Source organism: Diabrotica virgifera, chromosome 5 (assembly GCF_917563875.1).
Source record: "Diabrotica virgifera virgifera chromosome 5, PGI_DIABVI_V3a".
Lineage (NCBI taxonomy): Eukaryota > Metazoa > Arthropoda > Insecta > Coleoptera > Chrysomelidae > Diabrotica > Diabrotica virgifera.
The window spans coordinates 64645212-64668737 of record NC_065447.1 but is presented as its reverse complement, the minus strand read 5'-3'; the positions used below and the strand labels follow the sequence as shown (position 1 = coordinate 64668737).

The 23526-nt window shown below is 36.4% G+C and overlaps 1 protein-coding gene across 6 annotated transcripts in view; it reads left to right on the top strand.

Moving 5' to 3' along the window:
* Window positions 1-23526, top strand: part of LOC114325167 (3-phosphoinositide-dependent protein kinase 1) — a 145751-nt gene that overhangs the window by 91191 nt on the left and 31034 nt on the right. For 3 of the 6 annotated variants that reach the window (XM_050650091.1, XM_050650092.1, XM_050650089.1), the window contains exons 3-4: window positions 2466-2702; window positions 19696-20096. In XM_050650091.1, the coding sequence (XP_050506048.1) occupies window positions 2466-2702; window positions 19696-20096 (638 nt within the window). The remainder of the gene's footprint in view (window positions 1-2465; window positions 2703-19695; window positions 20097-23526) is intronic. The other 3 variants (XM_050650093.1, XM_028273147.2, XM_028273145.2) reach the window with 3 other exon arrangements.

Sequence of the window (23526 nt, the reverse complement as noted above, 5' to 3'; positions counted from 1 at the left end):
TTTTCAGCTTGCTATTAATAAACTTTTTTTTGGTACGCAGGATCCAGGCCTATAAATTGTATTTTAAACTTAACAGTTGTGATATTTACTAGATACTTAAATATGACTTGCTTAATAAAATTAAACAATAACATACTGTTTATCATTAACAACGCGCAGATTGAAAATGTGGAAAATTTTACGTATCTTGGAAGTGTAACAGAAAGCGGAGGTACAGAAGATCATATTCGTATGAGGATATGAAAAGCTCAACAAGCATTCAGCATGCTCAACCCTGTTTGGAGGTCTGGCCAGTATACTACAAAGGTCTGGCCAGTATACTACTCCTTCCAGGAATCTGCACTTCAGCAATTCTTCGTATTGGGTGATTAACGTCTCGACGTTGAACATGACCAAACCATCTCAACCTATGCTCTCTCATTTTGGCATCAATTGGTGCCACACCTAGACTTTCCCTAATATAGTCATTTTTAATTTTATCCTTTTTTGTCACTCCACTCATCCATCTAAGCATTCTCATTTCCGCCAAATGCATTCGTTGTTCCTCTTTCTTTTTCACTGCCCAAAATTGAGTTTCGTACAACATAGCCGGCCTTATGGGTGTTTTATAGAATTTTCCCTTCAACTTCATTGGAATTTTCTTGTCACACAACACACCACTCGCTTCCTTCCACTTCATCCATCCAGGCCTAATTCTTCTGCATGCATCTCCATCTATTTCTCCATTAATCTGTAATACCGATCCCAGGTACTTAAAACTATTGCTTTTTACAATCAGTTCACCATCCAAAGATACCATTTTATTTGTAGTAACTCTATCTTTAAATGAGCATTCCAAATACTCTGTCTTTGTCCTACTAAGTTTTAAACCTTTTTCCTCGAGAGCTTGTCTCCACTGTTACAGTTTTTGTTCTAAGTCTCTTTCACTATTTCCTACTAACACGACATCATCAGCATACATTAAGCACCATGGTATGTTACCCTGTAGTTTCGCTGTTATGTGGTCCAAAACTAATGAGAATAAATACGGACTAAGCACCGAGACTTTATGCAATTCTACTTTCACATGAAATTTATTAGTCTCCCCCACACCTGTCCTAACACTAGTCGTTACTCCCTCATACATATCCCTCACAATCTTTACATATTCACCAGGGACTCCTTTCTTATTGAGTGCCCACCACAGAATCTCTCGAGGGACTCGTATCAAATGCTTTCTCAAGATCAATGAATACCATATGAGTGTTTGTTTCTTTACTCCTGTATTTTTCGATCAACTGCCTTATAATGAAAATTGCATCTGTTGTTGATCTGCCTTGCATAAAGCCAAATTGATTCTCGGATATTTCGGTCTCTTCACGTATCCGTCTATCAATTACTCTTTCTCATATTTTCATGGTGTGGCTAAGCAGTTTTATAGCCCTGTAGTTTGTACATTGTTGTATATCTTCCTTGTTTTTGTAGACAGGAGTAGTATACTGCTTCTCCATTCGTCTGGCATTTGTCCAACTTCCATAATTCTATTAAATAAACCTGCTAGCCACCTTGTTCCTGTCTCCCAATGCTCTCCATACTTCCCCAGGAATATCATCTGGTCCTACCGCTTTTCCTTTCTTTATTTTTTGAAGCGCTTGAGCCACTTCCTCGTTTGTTATTTTGCTGACCATTGCTGCTATATCTGTTCTACTCCATGGATGTGAAATCTGGAAAATGACAAAAACAAAATCCCTTACAGACAAACTCTGCAGATCTTTGTTAACAAATGTCTACGAAGAATTGTTTATATTTTCTGGCAAAACATCATCAGAAACTAAGATCTGCTACACCTGACCAAAAAAATGAGAGTAGAAAATGAAGTAAAGTCCAGAAAGTGGGGTTGGAATGTCACACAGTCCGAAAAAATAGTTCTAGTATTGTAAAGATTGCCCTTGAATGAGTGGAACCCTCAAGGAAAGAGAAAATGAGGTCGCCCAGCACAAACTTAGAAAAGATCCATCAAGGACAAGATAAGAGGTCAAGGAAAGGAATGATGTTAAGGCCTTAGCGCAAAATAGAACTCGATGGCGACTTTTCACCGAAGCTCTATGCTCCACTTGGAGGTCCAAGAACCTTAGCAAGTGCATACGGAATGTTACAAAGGTGAAAGATGTCATAAAAAGCCACAATCATGAAGTGGAAATTTGCTGGCCATAACATCAGGCAGAAGGACGATAGATGGAACAAACAAGTGCTACACTCGAGACTCAGAATCAAAAAGAAACAAAGAAAGACAGCAGGTGGGCAGATGATTTAAAAAAACATGCTGGTCCAAGATGGATGAAAATGTTAATGGACAGGGAGAAATGAAAGGCAGATGGGGAGGCCTAAATCAGAACTTGGATATAAAAAGGACTGTAAATTGTAGATAGATAGATAGATAGATAGATATAATGTTTATTACATTTTTCAATAGTTAATTTTTTTAGGACATAGTGAATTTCTCATATTTCAAAAAATCCTTAAGTTGGATTATTCTTTTCCTGAAGATTTCCCCGAAGTAGTTAAAGATTTTGTAGAACAATTAGTAATTTTAGAGCCTAATAAAAGACTTGGCGCCAGCGACGAAAAGCGATATTCTAGTATAAGGCAACATAAGTTATTCAGTGTGCTCAACTGGGATGATCTGGGACCTCCTCCGAAAATATCGGACGATATGGGCGATGGTGAGTATTTTTATTAAATATTTCTTCTTCGTTAAGTTATACTACAAACTGCTTTTTTAGCCCTCGAACTGCAACGTGGGGTTGCGCGTGACCCAGCCGTTACGATTTTTTTGAATACGCTTGCGCGCAGTCTAGGCCTCGGAACTTCAGTACTACTAATATCTGTCCCACCTTGACTTTACAGTACACGAACATATGGCAATGCAATCCTTATGGGAGTTTTTAGCGCGGCGATGCCGATTTTCTTCAAAAGAATTTTCAATCGAACATTACCAGGGTCCTAAAAATGTAAGGCCCTAAAAATGTTAAAATAAAACTAACCCGTTACAGTCACTAGCATTGTAGTAAAACAATATTTTTCATTGTTTTTTGTGAGTGATAGTCATTTTCGAAAAGTAATCAGCAATTTTATAATCGATATGCATAGTAACTTTTTTTGGTTAAGAATGTTAGAATATCCAACATTAAAAGTGGATGTTATTCTATGGTTGTTAATTTATATGTATTGACAGTATATAGACAGTTCTGAAGTAATGTCAAGAAAAATATAAAATAGATTGTCAGTCAAGTTTAAGTAAAGTTTTATATTGTACTACAGTTGAGAATAAATAAATTATAGTTGTTGATGGTCAGTTCACCTAAATTAAATTATAACAAAGAATATCAAATAAACTTATAATTATTACTGATAACATTGTATTGGGTAACTGATTGTTTATTTGGAAAATTTGGTTCCTAATTGCAGTGTATTGTTATTCTTAATGACTGATTTCCAACCTGAAATTAATGTCATTTTAATGTGTTTACACCCTCATTAAAATTTATTATAAATTTTAAACCTTAAATTAATTTTAGTTAGTTCATTTTTTAGCTAGTTTGATTCGTTGAAGTTCATTAATTGTTAGTTAGTTCAGTTAAAAAATGTTTTAGAACCCCTGACAGCCACAAAATGTCAATAATATTAATTCCTAAGTTATCCTATAGAAAAAAGTATATTTGCTTAAAACCTGTTTCTGATAAAATTTGGCATCACTGTTGGTCATAAAAACCTGTACTGTAAAGTCAAGGTGGGACACACATTAGGGCGGGGCCGTCCGATAAGTACTTCTTCTTTAAGTTCCATCTTCTATCGAAGGTTGGAAATCATCATGGCAATGCGGACCCTGTTGACTGCCGCTATAAATAGCTCTGCACTACTGCATTCGAACCATTCCCTTAAGTTCTTAAGCCAGAATGTTCTTCGTCTTCCCACATTTCGCTTTCCTCGGATTTTGCCTTGCATAATAAGTTGTAATAAGGAGTATTTTTGCCCTCTCATCACATGTCCCAAGTACTCAAGTTTTCGTCTTTTGGTTAATATTATTTCCGCTTTATTTCCTATCCTTCTAGTTACTTCCACGTTTGACATTCTTTGAATCCATGATATTCATAGGATTTTTCTGTAACACCAAAATTCAAAGGCGGCCAATTGATTCAGATGGACTTGTTTTAATGTCCACGCTTCCAAGTTATAAAGAAGAGTAGAGAACACGTAACACCGAAGCATCCTTAGGCGTAGTTCTAACCTTATATCCCGACAACAAAGAAACTTTTTAAGTTTAATGAATGATGCACGTGCTATTTCAATACGTGTCTTAATTTCTTTGGTTTGGTCTACATTTGATGTTATCCATGTTCCTAAGTATTTGTAGTTATCCACACTCTCAATTACAGTATCTTCAATAGTCAGTTGGATTTTTGCGTGTGCTGATTTAGTCATGATAATGCATTTAGTTTTCTTTAAATTCATCTTCAGTACGTACTCATGACATCGTTCATTACGTCGTTGCATTACGTTCTGTAAATCATTGTTCTTATCCGTTATTACTACTGTATCGTCTGCAAAACGTAAGTTGTTCAAAACTTTTCCATTGATAGATATACCTTCTATTGAATCTGCGAGCGCTTTTTGAAATACCGCTTCACTGTAGACATTGAAGATTAGTGGGGACAGCACGCAACCCTGACGGACTCCTCTCTGTATTTTGATATCTTGTGTGTCCTGGTTGTCAACTCTTACATTGGCAATTTGATTCCAGTATATATTAGATATAATTTTCATATCACGACTGTCAATAGTTTTGCTTTTTAATATATCTACAAGCTTTTTATGTTGAACTTTATCAAATGCCTTTTCAAAGTCTACAAAACATAAGTATATATCCTGATTCATATCCATGCATCTCTGGGCCAGCACATTCAAGCCGAACAAAGCATCTCTTGTGCTCATACCATTTCCAAAGCCAACGTATGTGTCAGTAATTTCATATCCAAGAGTTTTAACAATTCTGCTGTGTATTGTTTTCAAAAATGTTTGAAAGTGTGTGACTCGTTAAAGATATTGTTCTGTGATCTGAGCAGGTTGTTGCACTTGACTTTTTGGGAATTGCTACAAAGGTCGCTTGAAACCATTGCTGGGGATTGTGGCAGTCTGATATATTAGATTAAAGAGTTCAACCATTACATCAAGAACATCTTCATCGATAAGATTTAATAAGTTTAACAATAAGTTTTAATAATTCGATGGGCACATCATCTGGTCCAGTAGCTTTACCCTCTTTTGTGTTTTTAATGGCATAGTGAACTTCTTCTCTTAATATTGGTGGTCCGGTATCCTCTGTGATTTCTAATGACAGTTCTTCTCTTTCATCATTAAATAGTTGTTGGATGTAATTGGTCCAGTGACACAATCTCTCGTTCACATTAGTAATAATATCCCCCTTTATCATTTTTAAGGGTATTCTTCTTGTGCTTTTTCTAGAACCTGTCATTTCTTTGAATTTTTTGTGTAAATTAAAGCTATCATACTTTTTATCCAGATCTTCTATTTCTTTGCATCTGTCGGAGATCCACCTCTCTTTTGCAAGTACTTAGCCTTAAAAAAAACGAAAATTTTGGATAAGTGGTGATTTATTTCTGAACGTAGTTTCCTTTTACCTCGATACACTTGACCCAGCGATGTTCCACCTCCTTTAACCCTTCTGAAAAATACGTTTTCTCGAGGTCTGCACAGTAGGCTCCCGTGGCGGTGCTAACTCCTCATTCCACATAAATGTCTGCCCGGTAAGTGACTTTTTCAAGTTTGCAAACAAAAAGAAGTCATACAGGGCCATATCTGAAGAATACGGTGGATGGGACAAAAGTTCGTAGCCCAATTCGACCAGTTTGGCTATGGCAACGGCAGAGGTGTGAACCAGTGCGTTTTCATGGTGGAAGAGCATTTTTTTCTTCCCCATATGGGGCTGTTTTCTTAAATTAGGCGTCGAATCGGCCTAATAATGTGGTATAGTAAAGCCCTGTGACCGTTTTGCTCTTTTCCAGGAATTTAATATAGATCACACCTTGTTAATACCAGAAAATGGTGGGCATCACCTTTCCGGTCGATTGAACAGTCTTCGCCCTTTTCAGAACACGTTCGTGGGGTGACGTCCACTATATCGACTGTTCCTTAATCTCTGGTGTGTATCAGTGGAACCATGTTTCGTCGAAGATTATGAAACAACGTAGAAACTCCTTTGAATTGCTCTTAACCAGCCTCAGGTACTGCTCTGAAGTGATCTCATGGTTGCGTTTATTGTCCGGAGTAAGAAAACGCGGCAGCCATCGCGCCGTCAGCTTTTTTATGCCCAAAATTTCATGCTGGATATGAACAACGAGATCTTTTGAGAACAACGGTCTGCCAATACGAGATCGTGGATTTCTTTCATGTTATCCTCCGTGGTAGCCGTTTTCGGGGCACCTGGGAGTGACTTATCAAAAATCGACGTGCAGTCATGTTGAAACTTGTTAAACCAATTTTTGACGGTCACCATCGAATGAAAAGAGTCATCCACCGTACACAGCATTCAAGCGCTTTTTAATTTCGCTGCGAGAATTCCCTTCCAAAAACAATATTCGAATCACCGACCGATCGTGCTCTTTTTTCATTTCTCTAAAATACCCAGACACGCCCGCTTCCACACACGACCAAACCAAACACTAAACCAAACACATTTGCCCCGGCGCAAATTAATCCTAAGCGAGACACAACCTGCGCCGGAGGGACGGGTGACCCGGGCATTTATTTTTCTAGCGTGCCGCATATTGAACACAACCCAACCCAACCGTTGGCTATCGACGTGGCGAATAGAGACGGGCAAAATCAGTGCGGACATGTAACGGTTACTTTTGATACTGGTTCTCAGTGGTACTGAGTACAAATACTGATTACAAAATACTGATGTATCTGATCCTTGTACTGAATTGAGTGGGCAACTTAAAATCGGTATTTCCGTACTTGTAACTAGTAACGTTTTAAAAATATCTTACACGTCCCTAGTAGTCGTAGCGGTATGACTTTCGAAAACATCGAATTTGATCATAAGCGGGTGCATAAAAAGATATCTTACACTGAGTATTTTATTTCTGCACATAATACCTACATATATAAAATAATCTCTCCCCTACTGCTCGGTCATAATTCATATTCCTCAATTTACTGCAGGATCACAATCATTTACAATTACTGCAGGTCATAATTCATAATCCCTCCGCTACTGATCGGTCATAAAAAATAACACTAGTATCTGCATATTTCGTTTTTAATTTTTAAGCATAAACAAACATGTAATATGTAATAAACAAAAATGTAATACGCCGACAAGTTGAATTTGAGGGTAATACGATATTTTTTTCGATCACGGTTTTAAGTAACATGAATCATTTTTCACCTTATTTTTCTAATAATGTGTTTTTGTAAAGGCATAACTTTGATTATTAATTTCGTATCGCCGCTTATTTAGTCTACCAAAAGTTATCAGAATTTAATGACAAAGACAACGCAGTTTTCACTCGGGGTGTTGACTATGCTAATATTTTTATTTATCATAATCAATTGTACTTAGGTACCATCCGTATTTATTTCAGATACGTCCATCTCGCAAACAAAAACAAGTAAAAATAAACATCTGGCGGTGAGTCACGCGTCCCACGACCCAAGAAAACTGTACGCCGATGACAAACGTTCCCAAGCGAGACCTGCGAACGCATGCACAGATAGTAGGATGCGCAAAACTGTCTACGCAGTTCGCCGGTGCAGGTTGTGTCTCGCTTAGAATTTACGCCGGGGCTAAGAGTCCGATTCTGCTTTTTGACATAGGCCGTCTACAAGAATTTATTACATGATAGTAGGCTTCTCGTACGATAGAGGCGCCATCGGACGGAGAGGCAAGGTCCGGCGCAAATTGATCCTAAGCGAGACACAACCTGCGCCGGCGGGACGGGTGACCCGAGCATTTATTTGTCTAGCGTGCCGCATATTGAACACAACCCAACCCAACCGTTGGCTATCGACGTGGCGAATAGAGACGGGCAAAATCAGTGCGGACATGTAACGGTTACTTTTGATACCGGTTCTCAGTGGTACTGAGAACAAATACTGATTACAAAATGCTGATGTATCTGATCCTTGTACTGAATTGAGTAGGCAACTTAAAATCGGTATTTCCGTACTTGTAACTAGTAACGTTTTAAAAATATCTTACACGTCCCTAGTAGTCGTAGCGGTATGACTTTTGAAAACATCGAATTTGATCATAAGCGGGTGGATAAAAACATATCTTACACTGAGTATTTTATTTCTGCACATAATACCTACATATTTAAAATAATCTCTTCCATACTGCTCGATCATAACTCATATTCCTCAATTTACTGCTCGGATCACAATCATTTACAATTACTGCAGGATCGCAATCATTTAAAATTACTGCAGGTTATAATTCATAATCCCTCCGCTACTGATCGGTCATAAAAAATAACACTATCTGCATATTTCGTTTTTAATTTTTAAGCATAAACAAACATGTAATATATAATAAACAAAAATGTAATACGCCGACAAGTTGAATTTGAGGGTAATGCGATATTTTTATCGATCACGGTTTTAAGTAACATGGATCATTTTTCACCTTATTTTTCTAATAATGTGTTTTTGTAAAGGCATAACTTTGATTATTAATTTCGTATCGCCGCTTATTTAGTCTACCAAAAGTTATCAGAATTTAATGACAAAGACAACGCAGTTTTCACTCGGGGTGTTGACTATGCTAATATTTTTATTTATCATAATAAATTGTACTTAGGTGCATACTATCCATATTCATTTCAGATACGTCCTTCTCGCAAACAAAAACAAGTAAAAATTAACATCTGGCGGTGAGTCACACGTCCCACGGCCCAAGAAAACTGTACGCCGAATACAAACGTTCCCAAGCGAGACCTGCGAACGCATGCACAGATAGTAGGATGCGCAAAACTGTACGCAGTTCGCCGGTGCAGGTTGTGTCTCGCTTAGAATTTGCGCCGGGGCTAAGAGTCCGATTCTGCTTTTTGACATAGGCCGTCTACAATAATTTATTACATGATAGTAGGCTTCTCGTACGATAGAGGCGCCATCGGACGGAGAGGCAAGGTCCGGCGCAAATTGATCCTAAGCGAGACACAACCTGCGCCGGCGGGACGGGTGACCCGAGCATTTATTTTTCTAGCGTGCCGCATATTGAACACAACCCAACCCAACCGTTGGCTATCGACGTGGCGAATAGAGACGGGCAAAATCAGTGCGGACATGTAACGGTTACTTTTGATACCGGTTCTCAGTGGTACTGAGTACAAATACTGATTACAAAATACTGATGTATCTGATCCTTGTACTGAATTGAGTAGGCAACTTAAAATCGGTATTTCCGTACTTGTAACCAGTAACGTTTTAAAAATATCTTACACGTCCCTAGTAGTCGTAGCGGTATGACTTTCGAAAACATCTAATTTGATCATAAGCGGGTGCATAAAAAGATATCTTACACTGAGTACATATTTTATTTCTGCACATAATACCTACATATTTAAAATAATCTCTCCCCTACTGCTCGATCATAACTCATATTCCTCAATTTACTGTTCGGATCACAATCATTTACAATTACTGCAGGATCGCAATCATTTACAATTACTGCTGGTCATAATTCATAATCCCTCCGCTACTGATCGGTCATAAAAATAACACAATCTGCATATTTCGTTTTTAATTTTTAAGCATAAACAAAAATGTAATAATGTAATAAACAAAAATTTAATATGCCGACAAGTTGAATTTGAGGGTAATACGATATTTTTATCGATCACGGTTTTAAGTAACATGAATCATTTTTTACCTTATTTTTCTAATAATGTGTTTTTGTAAAGGCATAACTTTGATTATTAATTTCGTATCGCCGCTTATTTAGTCTACCAAAAGTTATCAGAATTTAATGACAAAGACAACGCAGTTTTCACTCGGCGTGTTGACTATGCTAATATTTTTATTTATCATAATAAATTGTACTTAGGTGCATACTATCCATATTCATTTCAGATACGTCCTTCTCGCAAACAAAAACAAGTAAAAATAAACATCTGGCGGTGAGTCACACGTCCCACGGCCCAAGAAAACTGTACGCCGAATACAAACGTTCCCAAGCGAGATCTGCGAACGCATGCACTGATAGTAGGATGCAGTGGCGGCTCGTGATTTTTACAGTAGGGGAGACTATAAATAACTGTAAAATATCTAGACAAATTTGCACTAGCAAAAAAATGCGCAAAAAAATGTAATTTAGGGCCCCATTTTTTATTTAAATTTCATAATATCATCATAATTTCATGATATCATTTTTTAAAAATAGTTAGTCTAATTGTAAAAGTTTAATACCAAAGTTTGTGTCGTTTATTTGTTAACAATTCCATCTTTGTAAGTAGATATGCATATCAAAATAAATACAGATTTGAAGTTTTGCAGTCCATACAGGATGAAGCTTCACATTTTTTAAGATACTCAACTGAATTTTTTTAATTCTAAACGCGGCCTACTGCGAATTCAAAAACACGATAAATTACCGATATTTTGCTTTGCGTTACAGATATCGGAAAAAGTTATTTGAACAAGTTGTTCCAAATATTAGTCTAACCCCATATACCAAATTTCATAACAAAATTCGCACTTTTAGCTTTTTCAATATTTTTAGTCAGGACCCTAAAACTCGTTGTCCCGAGATGCACGCAACCACGCAACGGAGCCGAGAAGCTACTTAGCCTCCCTTAGACTCCCAGGGTCCTGCCTACAATAATAATAAAAAAACTGAGACGCAATCATGCGTTCTAATGCTAATGCTCCGTGCGTATGGATATTTAGTGATAATATGGAATTTACACGTTGTATAATAGTGAGAGTGCTTGTTGTTTTCGCGATTCATGATAAACAAAACAGTGTAGCGTGTGTAAAAAATTTATGGGGAGGCCAAGCCTCCCTTGCCTCCTCTGACGAGCCGCCACTGGTAGGATGCGCAAAACTGTCTACGCAGTTCGCCGGTGCAGGTTGTGTCTCGCTTAGGATCAATTTGCGCCGGGGCTAAGTACTTACCGGATCACCCACGTAGTTGGTAGCTTATAGTGCGTGTACGTGGTGCGTGTATGTTTCTTGGCTTGATTTTCATAACGATCGAAAATAAGTAATTTCGTGACTTTTGACCGTACGTTGTGTACGTTATAATTTTTTCAAAGTAAGATTTCAGATAAGTAAGAGTCCTAATTATTATTATACGAAAATGGATAATAAATAGCTACAACTTGCTGAAAAAAGGGCGTTGTATGAAAGAAGGCGCCCTCTTACGAAAAAAAAAACTTTAGGATGAGATATAGGTACAAAGACGAATAGAGTGAAGTAATTAGTGGCTAGGAGTCTTTAGATGAAGAAAATAAGGAAGATGAGGATGGCTGTTTAGTCAGCGATTCTATACCTGATGAATATACATTACAAGAAGTACAGAAGAAGATAGAACCTACGTAGAGCCTTCAGAACATCGTCCCAGATTTTCTGGTCGTAATGATTTTAAATGGTAGTCACAGCCATTAGCGACGAAAACAAGAAGCTGTTAAAAAATATTGTTTTGCATTTACCTGGTCTAAAAGGAAGATGCAAAAATAAGAAAGAAACATGGCAGAGATTTTTCACCAATGAAATTTTGGATATAATTGTCAATAGTACAAATAAAGAAATATAACTACCTAAATCAAAATATGCTTCGGAGCAGCTATATTTATAACAAATGAATGACACAAGTTATGACTTTGTTTGGATTTCTTTATTTTGCTGGCGTTTTAAAAGATACACAGCTTTCCCTAGAAGACACATGGTCAGAAAAAATTGGTGTCCCAATATTTCGTAACACTATGACAAAAGTCCGACAGCAGTGGACAAATTCTTAGCAATAAGAGAAATATGGGAGTTATTTATATAACAAACTGCAAAAGTAACTATACTTTATACGAATATGTGACTATAGATGAATAGCTAGAGGGCATAATATGTCTATTTAAAATGTACATACCTAACAAACCGGACAAATATGGTCTCAAAACTATTATGGTGTGAGACGCAACAACTTATTACATGTGTTCTGCTATTCCTTAAACTGGAAAAGATCCAAATAGAAACCCTCAGGACGGTTCTATTCGAACACAATAATGTCATTAAGATATGTAATATAATAGCGGGAACGAGTCGCATTTTTACGATGTATAATTAATTGGTCAACATGTGTGGTGTTAATAAGTTCTATGCATTTTCAAGGTCAACGGCCGTAGCTCAGCGGCATGGTATGGCTTCATAAGCCAGAACGCACGAGTTCGATTCTCGGCACCAACAACTACATTTGCATTTCTAAAAATGATATGAGCCGTTCATCGTGCTTCGGAGGGTACGTTAAGCCGTCGCTTCCCCTGGGTTAGTTGTGCATCGACACTAGCTACTTCAAACAGGGTTAAAGATGCAGTTGCGCCGGAAAACTTTCCGTAAGGATCTCCCGGCAAAAATGCCATACGATATTATTATTATGCATTTTCAAGACCATATAAATTAGGAAACAAAAAAGCCAGAAATTACAATGTCCTACAATTCGACCAAGGATGCGGGTCGATGCATTTGATCAACTTTGTCGATAAAAACAGTTGCCCGAAAAACTAGAAGATGGTCTTATCTTAAGAAGAATGGTGTGAGTTTTTATTGAATCTCACCCCCACACCGTGGCAAAAAGGGTTTAATTATTACCTTTTGCCTAATTGGACATACGTAAATATTTTTGGACCATACGCATGTCCCCAAAGTAGAGGAATGTCTTTCGATCTTAACAAAACAGTGAACTATTAGGAGAACTGGTTCTAAGATTTAATTTGGTATAGTTTTATAGTTACTAATTAACACGATATGAAGGGTTGTGCATACGAGAAATAAAAGTGATGAGCGAACAAAACATTTATTAACAACAACGAGTTTAACAAATATGCGGAATTAACGATAAATTATTGTCTTAATAGCGAAAGAGAGAGAAAGAATCTATTATACAAATTTCCACGAGAGGAGTAATTATTTCGAGAGCGTAACGTATTTTCACGACGAGAAGAGAAACACCCACTGACACCTCGCATAGAGAGGCAGACTAGAGACTACTCAGTTTTTTTTCTAAAACTACATAATATTTCTATAAGGGTAAGAATGTCACTTAACAAGGACGTATCCATGACATCCACACATGTTTATACCCTTGACCACCGGAGAAGCTAAACGGCCACCACATGTCCGCTTTATCTTTTCTGCTTAAACACAACACCTAGAGGTAACACAGACGGAGCGGCGTACGTCGACTGAACCCCCGCTGAGATGTCGATAGCGACGCATCCCTTACTATACTTTGATGCAGTAACACACACCAGACGCTCTTAAAATTTTCGATGCAGCGGCTTTTTGGCGACATATCCTGGAACCCATCCACCGCCAATCGGTTTTATGACTTCGACGGCATATCATAAATGCGTGTAACGTGGTGCAACACAGACGTTTCAGCTGTTTTCTAGCGAATTCTGTAGTGAGTGTTGTCAGATCGTGTTTTTGTGATGGGAAATACACATGTAGAAAAATTAATTAATGAAATTCAGATGAGACCAGCTATTTGGGATATGCGCATTGATGCATATTCAAACAAAATAATAAAAAAACCTTATTTATTATTATTTATTATTTTATTTATTTATTTATTATTTTGTTTATTATGCTCTACAGGCCTTGTATTTACAATTTTAGATAATACAGTTTATGCTAATAATTTATATATAATTTTATTTGATGTCTATGTAAAAATTGCTGAACTATGGTTCTCCACTATATCCTATTTTTCAGCTCCTCTTTCCAGTGTGTAATTTCCATCGATACTACAGCTTCCTGAAACTTTCTTGCCGTCTTTTTCTTGGTCTACCTCGTCTCCTAGTCCCAACTGGTCTTCTTTGCAGTACCATCTTTGGCATTCTTCCCTTATCCATCCCCTCGACATGACCTGCCCACCTGATTCTTTATGACTTTGTGTATCTTGTTACACTTGGTTCCTTGTAAAGCATCCTTAATTCTTGATTGGTGCTTCTATGCCAGCCGTCTTCTGTATCTGTATTCTTTCCCCTGAAAATAGCTCTTAGCACGTTCCGTTCTCAAGTCTATATCTTTTTTTCTTCTGTTTTATTTAGCACCCATGTCTCACATCTGTAGGTGGCTGTTGCTCTTATTACGGTTTTGTATATTCTGGTTTTCGTCTTTCTCGATACCTACTTTGGCTTTAATTTGAATAATTTTTTTAATCAATTTAACACCTGTATTTGCTCAGTGGCGTACCATAGAATGGAATGCCTCTTAGCGTTATAAATAGTTTTTCTTAGGTGATATGCTTTCCCTCATAACGGTGTTATTTCTTGAACACGGCTTTTTAATACTCACTAATAACTCCTGAAAAGATTATTTAGACATTCTTGTAAAATTAAAAAACATCTCTGGGCCTTTTATTATATTAATTTCGTTAATATAATATGTAAAAAATCCCTTATAATTTCGTTCCTTTATGATTGGATGTATCCAATATCTGCGTTTCTTTTTTTCTTTAATCTAAGATAAAATAAACTTGTATTTATTACAAAAGACAAATCGTCATAACTTTCAGACATCTTACCGTACAGCAGCCAACACGCGACTAAATTTGGCAACAACGAAATACAAATACTTTAAATCGTAGCATAGCTGCCGCTGTTATACCGCGCCATGTGTTTTACGCTGCCTCGACGTCGATTCGACGCGCGCCGCCTGGTGTGTCCTTGCTCTTAGAGCAGGAGTAGGATCTTTTCAGGAGTTATTAGTGAGTATTAAAAAGCCGTGTTCAAGAAATAACACCGTTATGAGGGAAAGCATATCACCTAAGAAAAACTATTTATAACGCTAAGAGGCATTCCATTCTATGGTACGCCACTGAGCAAATACAGGTGTTAAATTGATTAAAAAAATTATTCAAATTAAAGCCAAAGTACGTATCGAGAAAGACGAAAACCAGAATATACAAAACCGTAATAAGAGCAACAGCCACCTACAGATGTGAGACATGGGTGCTAAATAAAACAGAAGAAAAAAAGATATAGACTTGAGAACGGAACGTGCTAAGAGCTATTTTCAGGGGAAAGAATACAGATACAGAAGACGGCTGGCATAGAAGCACCAATCAAGAATTAAGGATGCTTTACAAGGAACCAAGTGTAACAAGATACACAAAGTCATAAAGAATCAGGTGGGCAGGTCATGTCGAGGGGATGGATAAGGGAAGAATGCCAAAGATGGTACTGCAAAGAAGACCAGTTGGGACTAGGAGACGAAGAAAAAGACGGCAAGAAAGTTTCAGGAAGGTGTAGTATCGATGGAAATTACACACTGGAAAGAGGAGCTGAAAAATAGGATATAGTGGAGAACCATAGTTCAGCAATTTTTACATAGACATCAAATAAAATTATATATAAATTATTAGCATAAACTGTATTATCTAAAATTGTAAATACAAGGCCTGTAGAGCATAATAAATAAAATAATAAATAAATAAATAAAATAATAATAAATAAGGTTTTTTTATTATTTTGTTTGAATATTCATCAATGCGCATATCCCAAATAGCTGGTCTCATCTGAATTTCATTAATTAATTTTTCTACATGTGTATTTCCCATCAGAAAAACACGATCTGACAACACTCACTACAGAATTCGCTAGAAAACAGCTGAAACGTCTGTGTTGCACCACGATACACGCATTTAGAGGTAACACAGACGGGGCGGCGTACGTCGACTGAACCCCCGCTGAGATGTCGAAAGCGACGCATCTCTTACTATACTTTGATGCAGTAACACACACCAGACGCTCTTAAAATTTTCGATCCAGCGGCTTACTGGCGACATATCCTGGAACCCATCCACCGCCAATCGGTTTTATGACTTCGACGGCATATCATAAATGCGTGTATCGTGGTGCAACTCAGACGTTTCAGCTGTTTTCTAGCGAATTCTGTAGTGAGTGTTGTCAGATCGTGTTTTTGTGATGGGAGATACACATGTAGAAAAATTAATTAATGAAATTCAGATGAGACCAGCTATTTGGGATATGCGCATTGATGAATATTCAAACAAAATAATAAAAAAATCTTATTTATTATTATTTATTATTTTATTTATTATGCTCTACAGGCCTTGTATTTACAATTTTAGATAATACAGTTTATGCTAATAATTTATATATAATTTTATTTGATGTCTATGTAAAAATTGCTGAACTATGGTTCTCCACTATATCCTATTTTTCAGCTCCTCTTTCCAGTGTGTAATTTCCATCGATACTACACCTTCCTGAAACTTTCTTGCCGTCTTTTTCTTCGTCTCCTAGTCCCAACTGGTCTTCTTTGCAGTACCATCTTTGGCATTCTTCCCTTATCCATCCCCTCGACATGACCTGCCACCTGATTCTTTAAGACTTTGTGTATCTTGTTACACTTGGTTCCTTGTAAAGCATCCTCAATTCTTGATTGGTGCTTCTATGCCAGCCGTCTTCTGTATCTGTATTCTTTCCCCTGAAAATAGCTCTTAGCACGTTCCGTTCTCAACTCTATATCTTGTTTTCTTCTGTTTTATTTAGCACCCATGTCTCACATCCGTAGGTGGCTGTTGCTCTTATTACGGTTTTGTATATTCTGGTTTTCGTCTTTCTCGATACGTACTTTGGCTTTAATTTGAATAATTTTTTAAATCAATTTATCACCTGTATTTGCTCAGTGGCGTACCATAGAATGGAATGAGTCTTAGCGTTATAAATAGTTTTTCTTAGGTGATATGCTTTCCCTCATAACGGTGTTATGTCTTGAACACGGCTTTTTAATACTCACTAATAACTCCTGAAAAGATTATTTAGACATTCTTGTAAAATTAAAAATCATCTCTGGGCCTTTATTATATTAATTTCGTTAATATAATGTGTAAAAAATCCCTTATAATTTCGTTCCTTTATGATCGGATGTATCCAATATCTGCGTTTCTTTTTTGCTTTAATCTAAGATAAAATAAACTTGTATTTATTACAAAAGACAAATCGTCATAACTTTCAGACATCGTATCGTACAGCAGCCAACACGCGACTAAATTTGGCAACAACGAAATACAAATACTTTAAATCGTAGCATAGCTGCCGCTGTAATACCGCGCCATGTGTTTTACGCTGCCTCGACGTCGATTCGACGCGCGCCGCCTGGTGTGTCCTTGCTCTTATGATATGCCGTCGAAGTCATAAAACCGATTGGCGGTGGATGGGTTCCAGGATATGTCGCCAGAAAGCCACTGCATCGAAAATTTTAAGAGCGTCTGGTGTGTGTTACTGCATCAAAGTATAGTAAGGGATGCGTCGCTATCGACATCTCAGCGGGGGTTCAGTCGACGTACGCCGCCCCGTCTGTGTTACCTCTTAAAAACAAAATTCTAAAATCTCACTAGCAAATGGTACAGATTGTCCCAGCAAATTTAAGAGCGATATTTTTATAAAAATGCGAATTAATTTAACTGTTGTTTTCACAACAAAGAAGTTATCTTTTCAATATCTTCTACAGATCAACTAAAATTGAAACCATTTCATATTATTTTGGGCATTATTTAACAAACATTTTTTGGTACATACAGTGTGTCCACGGTTGGGGTGCCCAAGAGGAAAAGCTTTTTTATTTTCAATTTTAGCAAAAATTGTCATTCTTGATAAAAAGTTTTGCTTGTTCTAAAGCCCCATAAAACGAAATAAAATTCAAGTTTTTCAAATCATGCTTAATTTTGTAGCAAATTTTATGTAAATCCCTATAAATTTTTGTATATATATATATATATATATATATATATAAAACAGATGAAATAGAGAATGTGGAAAAATCCCCTTACGAACAATTCACACATCCACCATTTCGGGTTGGGAAAAATTTTTTGAATAGAATCAAAGATCCAAACACCAGTTCTTAGAAATGTGTTTCGCCCTCTTCAACCTCTCTGGGCTTATCAATAAAGATGAGAGGTTGAATATCTTTAGACACATTCCAATCAAAAAACAACATTCGAGACCTAGACATAGAAGGTGCGTAAATCTACGGCAAGTCCGACAATGACAGTCTCAAGTTTTAATTAATAATAACCTTCTATGTCTAGGTCTCGAATGTTGTTTTTTGATTGGAATGTGTCTAAAGATATTCAACCTCTCATCTTTATTGATAAGCCCAGAGAGGTTGAAGAGGGCGAAACACATTTCTAAGAACTGGTGTTTGGATCTTTGATTCTATTCAAAAAATTTTTCCCAACCCGAAATGGTGGATGTGTGAATTGTTCGTAAGGGGATTTTTCCACATTCTCTATTTCATCTGTTTGATTTCGTACGAGTGGTCGTCAAACCATTAACCTTGGATCTTTTGATCACTGAGTGTGTTTCAAGGATCTACATCTCATGTTTTTATATATATATATATATATATATATATATATATATATATATATATATATATATATATATATATATATATATATATATATATATATATATACGGGGTGTCATATCGGCTGACGCCGCATCCCCACACCTAACCGCCATCTATTTCTATCCTGGGCATCTTCCTCTTCCAAATCTCGGTGTTCCATGGCCTTCCTTATCGTGTCATTCCAGGATAGTCTTGGTCTTCCCCTTTTCTTCCTACCTGGGGGTTTCCATTTCAGGAGTTTCTTTGGCCATCGTTGATTGTCCATTCTAAGTAAGTGACCGAACCATTTTAGGCTTCTTCTCTCGAGCCTGTCTACCGCTGTATCGTGTGCCTGCATCCTTCTTCTTATTTCTTCGTTACGTATTCTGTCCAATCGGGAGATTCCAGCACTTCTACGTATGTAGTCCATTTCCACAGCATTGATCCTTCTTCTGGACCCTGCTGTTAATGTCCAGACTTCGCTTCCATACATGAGTACCGATTCCACAAATGTCTATATATTTATATTTATATTATATAATAAATTTTTGTACTAAGTTAAAAATTGTAACAATAATAACTTGGGAAAACAACTATTTCGTTTCTTTGGATTATAAAACCGAACTTGTCGTTCTCCTTGAAACATCCAATTATTTAATAATTAAAGAATTATTAATCCAATAATTTTAATAATAAAATTGATCAAAAGATAAATTCTTTTTTGAACGCTTAACATTGTCGAAAAAAAATGACAATTCGCAAATTATTTATCGGAGTTGACAGTTACTAAGCTACATTGTGGCTTGGCAACACTAGATTATTATTACTATTTCGAACTTATTGCAAAAATTTATAGGAATTTGCATAAAATTGACTACAAAATTAAGCAGGATTTGTAAAATTTAAATTTTATTTCGTTTTGTGGGGTTTTAGAACAAGCAAAACTTTTTATCAAGAATGACATTTTTCGCTAAACTTGAAAATAAAAAAGTTTTTCCTCTTGGGCACCGAAATCGTGGACACACTGTATTTTATTACAGATTTTTTTTGTTTTAGAAGTAACTCCAGAAATTCCTGTTCATCTGGAGCCTGGACTGGACGAAGAAAAAGTTTCAAGACTTCACCTGGACTTGCTAAGTCCAAACGACATAGTTTTAAGAAAGAAATCCCCGCCAAATAGAAAAATTACCGACCTAACTGAAGCGGAAAGTCGTGAAAGACTAGAAGCTCAAAAGAGCAATATATATCATAGTTTTGTAGAAGATAACTTAATATTAAAACAGGGTTTTATCGACAAGAAGAAAGGGTTATTTGCCAGACGAAGAATGTTTTTGCTCACTTTAGGGCCTCATCTGTATTACGTAGATCCTACAACTATGACCCTCAAAGGGGAAATACCGTGGAGCAGGGATCTTAATGCAGAAGCAAAAAATTTCAAGATATTTTTTGTTCATACCGTAAGTAGAAATTACTTTTTTACTTCATTTAATTACAACTATTTTGTCTTTTATTTTATTATACAGTGTAGAAACCACTTATGGAATATTGACACAATATGGAATAATAATAATAATAGTCTCCCGTTTTATACTGCTCACGTGGCTTTGGAAGTATAGCAGGGTAGTCTGCTATATCTAGGGCCTACGGTATACAAGGAAGGTAACAGGGCCAGTGCTACGCTTCGACCGCCTATTATTACCCCTGGTTTTACCCAAGGTACTCATTTTATTCAGGCTGAGTCGACCTGGGGCCTATAGACATTTTAAAAATGTCTAGTTGTTCTTGCCGGCGGTAGGATTTGAACTCCGGACCACCGGCACGCTAGCCTAGCACACTACTACTCGGCTACGCCGGCCCTCACAATATGGAATATCACAAACAATTAAAATTGTTTGTGACCCGAACTTTTTTAAAGTTTGAGGTGAAATATTGCCTTTTTCTGTATTTATCCTTTCTTTGGGGTCTACAATACTAGTTGGCTATATTGCATATACAGTAGAACCCCGTTTATCCGTGCGAGGGTTATCCGAGCTGCGGATTATCCGTGCTATGATTTTCAATTACACAAATTACATTTTTAAGATTTTATCGAAATAGCATCACCGTAAATCACTCAACAGAAAATCTATATTCCGTGAATACTCTGGGCAAATAAGCAAAATGCAAGGAAAAGTTATTTACCAGGAATTTTATTGCTGGAATTGAATCTTATGATTCTATATATTAATAATATAGATATGCAAAGTCCGCAGGTAGTGTGCTATTTTTTATAAACAAAATGGCGCCCCCAAATCGTGTTTTTTTCAATTATTGCTCTATAACTCCAAAGATTTTATCTTTATAACAAACACACCCAAATAAAAATTTACCGTAATTTAATTCTATATAGAGACATGTTTACCCGATTTACTTGAAAATTTTCCTCGGAAAATGCGGGTTTTTCCAACAAAATCTTTAATTTTCAACTAACATTTTAGGTAAGTAGTTATTTATCGATAAATAAATAACTTGATAACATTAAAGCCCTTTTGGTATAAATTATATTTCCAGAAGCCGATGGAAATTGAATGAATAGCTTAGCAACAATCAAGTTGTTAATTAACAATTTACGATCGCAATAATAACCACAATAATTATGATACATCAGAATAGCTATGATTTTCGTATAAAGCGGAAAACACACCGAAGCGATAACGACGCGATGGCGTTCACGATGGCGATCGCTATTCAACTCGTCTGAAGCAAACAAGTGAATCAGCACATACTTGTCGCGATCTGATGGCGATCAAAGGAATTTGTGCAGCGTTCTAACTGCGATCGCGGCGATATAATGAGTTGAGCATTCAGAACGCAGCAGGTTACATTTATCGCTGGTCGCGACGATGCAAATAAAAATTGATATCTAAAAATTTATTGAAATTGTAAAAAAATATGATATAGTCTTCGACCTGTCCCACCCATATTATAACAACATACGTATTAAAAATAAAAATTTCATCAAATATTTTTAAATTAATTCTAAAATATGTATAGAAACGGTCTATACATCTCTGCGAAGTTCTGGGAACAATTTATGAAATTCTCCTTATTGCTTGTACCTCAGGTTAATGTCATGTACATACCCAAACATCTCTTCTTTTTGTCTCAAATGTCTTCATTTGTAAATGGAAAAAATTGAACGCCCACTCATACCTTTTATTAAATTTCTTTCTGTATCTGAATTAATTTAGAATAATGAAGGGTAAATTACATGCCTTCACATTAGATTAAATTGCCTTTTTTCGTCCAACAATACTGCAACAAGCAGTGCTTCTTGTAAATCGCACATTCTATACACAATATTTCCAACTCTATTATTTTATAGTAATGAAATCGCAGGTCGCTATCCGTTGGTATTATTGTGTTTCTGTTTCGGATTTAGCGTCAACTTTAATTCCAAAAGTTTTTGAAATACTCGAACTTATGTTATTTCACTTTTGTCTTGTAAAAGAACGTCAACTAACGGCATGCAGGTATTTTCGACCAACGTGTCGATGGTAAAAACTTACATAAACAATTCTGGCGCAACTTTAAATGTTCCATCGACAAACCAATGACGATTTTGCTGTAGAATATCCAGAAAGAATAGTCGCTCTTGAGATGAAAGATGAACAGGGAGAGCCACAGACAATAATTACGGCATATGGACCCGATGAAAATGAGAAAAAAGAAATCAAAGAAAAATTCTGGACAGACCTAAATATAGCAATAGAAAACAGTAAAGGGCGGATTTACGTCATTGGAGACTTAACGGAAGAGTAGGAATCAAAGATGAGACAGTAACGGATGTAATGGGAAGGTACGGTGAAGAAGTGAGAAATGATAATGGAAAACGGTTAATAGAATTCTGCGTACTAAATAATTTAATAGTAACAAACACACACTACCAACACAAAGACATACATAAATTTACTAGGCAAGGACCAAGAGAATCAAAAGTCAATAATTGATTACATACTAGTAGAACGCGACAATCGAAAGGTAATTCAAGACGTTAGAGTCAGAAGAGGACCAGAAATAAGTAGTGACCATTATTTGCTGGAAGCTAGAATAAAGAATAAAAACAAAAAACCCCAGGAACATACAAAAGAAAACAAAAGAAAAATTGAATACGAATCAATCAGAACTTACAAGCTCAGAAACAAAGAGATTGCCCTAAGATACAAAGAAATGGTTGATTTAGAAATAGCAGCTCTGGAAAATGCAAATGATAGTAACAACCTAGAACAAAAATGGCAATCATTTAAAAATATATTACTGGAAGCGGCGAAAAAAGTATGTGGCATTAGTAAAAGGAATGACAAGGTGAAACAAACAAACTGGTGGAATGCCGAAATAAAACAACAAGTGAAAACTAAGAAAAAACTTTGGAATAATTATTTAGCAAACAAAACAGTAAACAATTACAACAAATACAAAGAGGCAAGAACTGCAGTAAGAGATATGATAAAAACAGAAAAGGAAAAGAGTTGGCATCAATTTGGACAACAGCTGGAACACAATAGCGAAGAAAATCAAAAACTTTTTTATAGAACATTAAAATCTCTGAGAACAGACAAACCTAGTAAGGATATGAGAATTAAAAACAAAGAAGGAAAAATAATCACAGAAGAAAAAGAAATTATTGAAAGATGGCGACAACACTTCCAAGAATTATTAACTACCACAAAAGAGGATAGGAATAAAGAAAACAGTAACGCGACAGGTAGTGAAGAACAGAGAACAAGCATCGAGATAACAATCGAAGATACAATAGAAGCAATAGGCAACTTAAAAACGGAAAGGCACCTGGACACGACCATATACCACCGGAAATGCTGAAGTACATGCGAATGAAAGGCGTAAAAC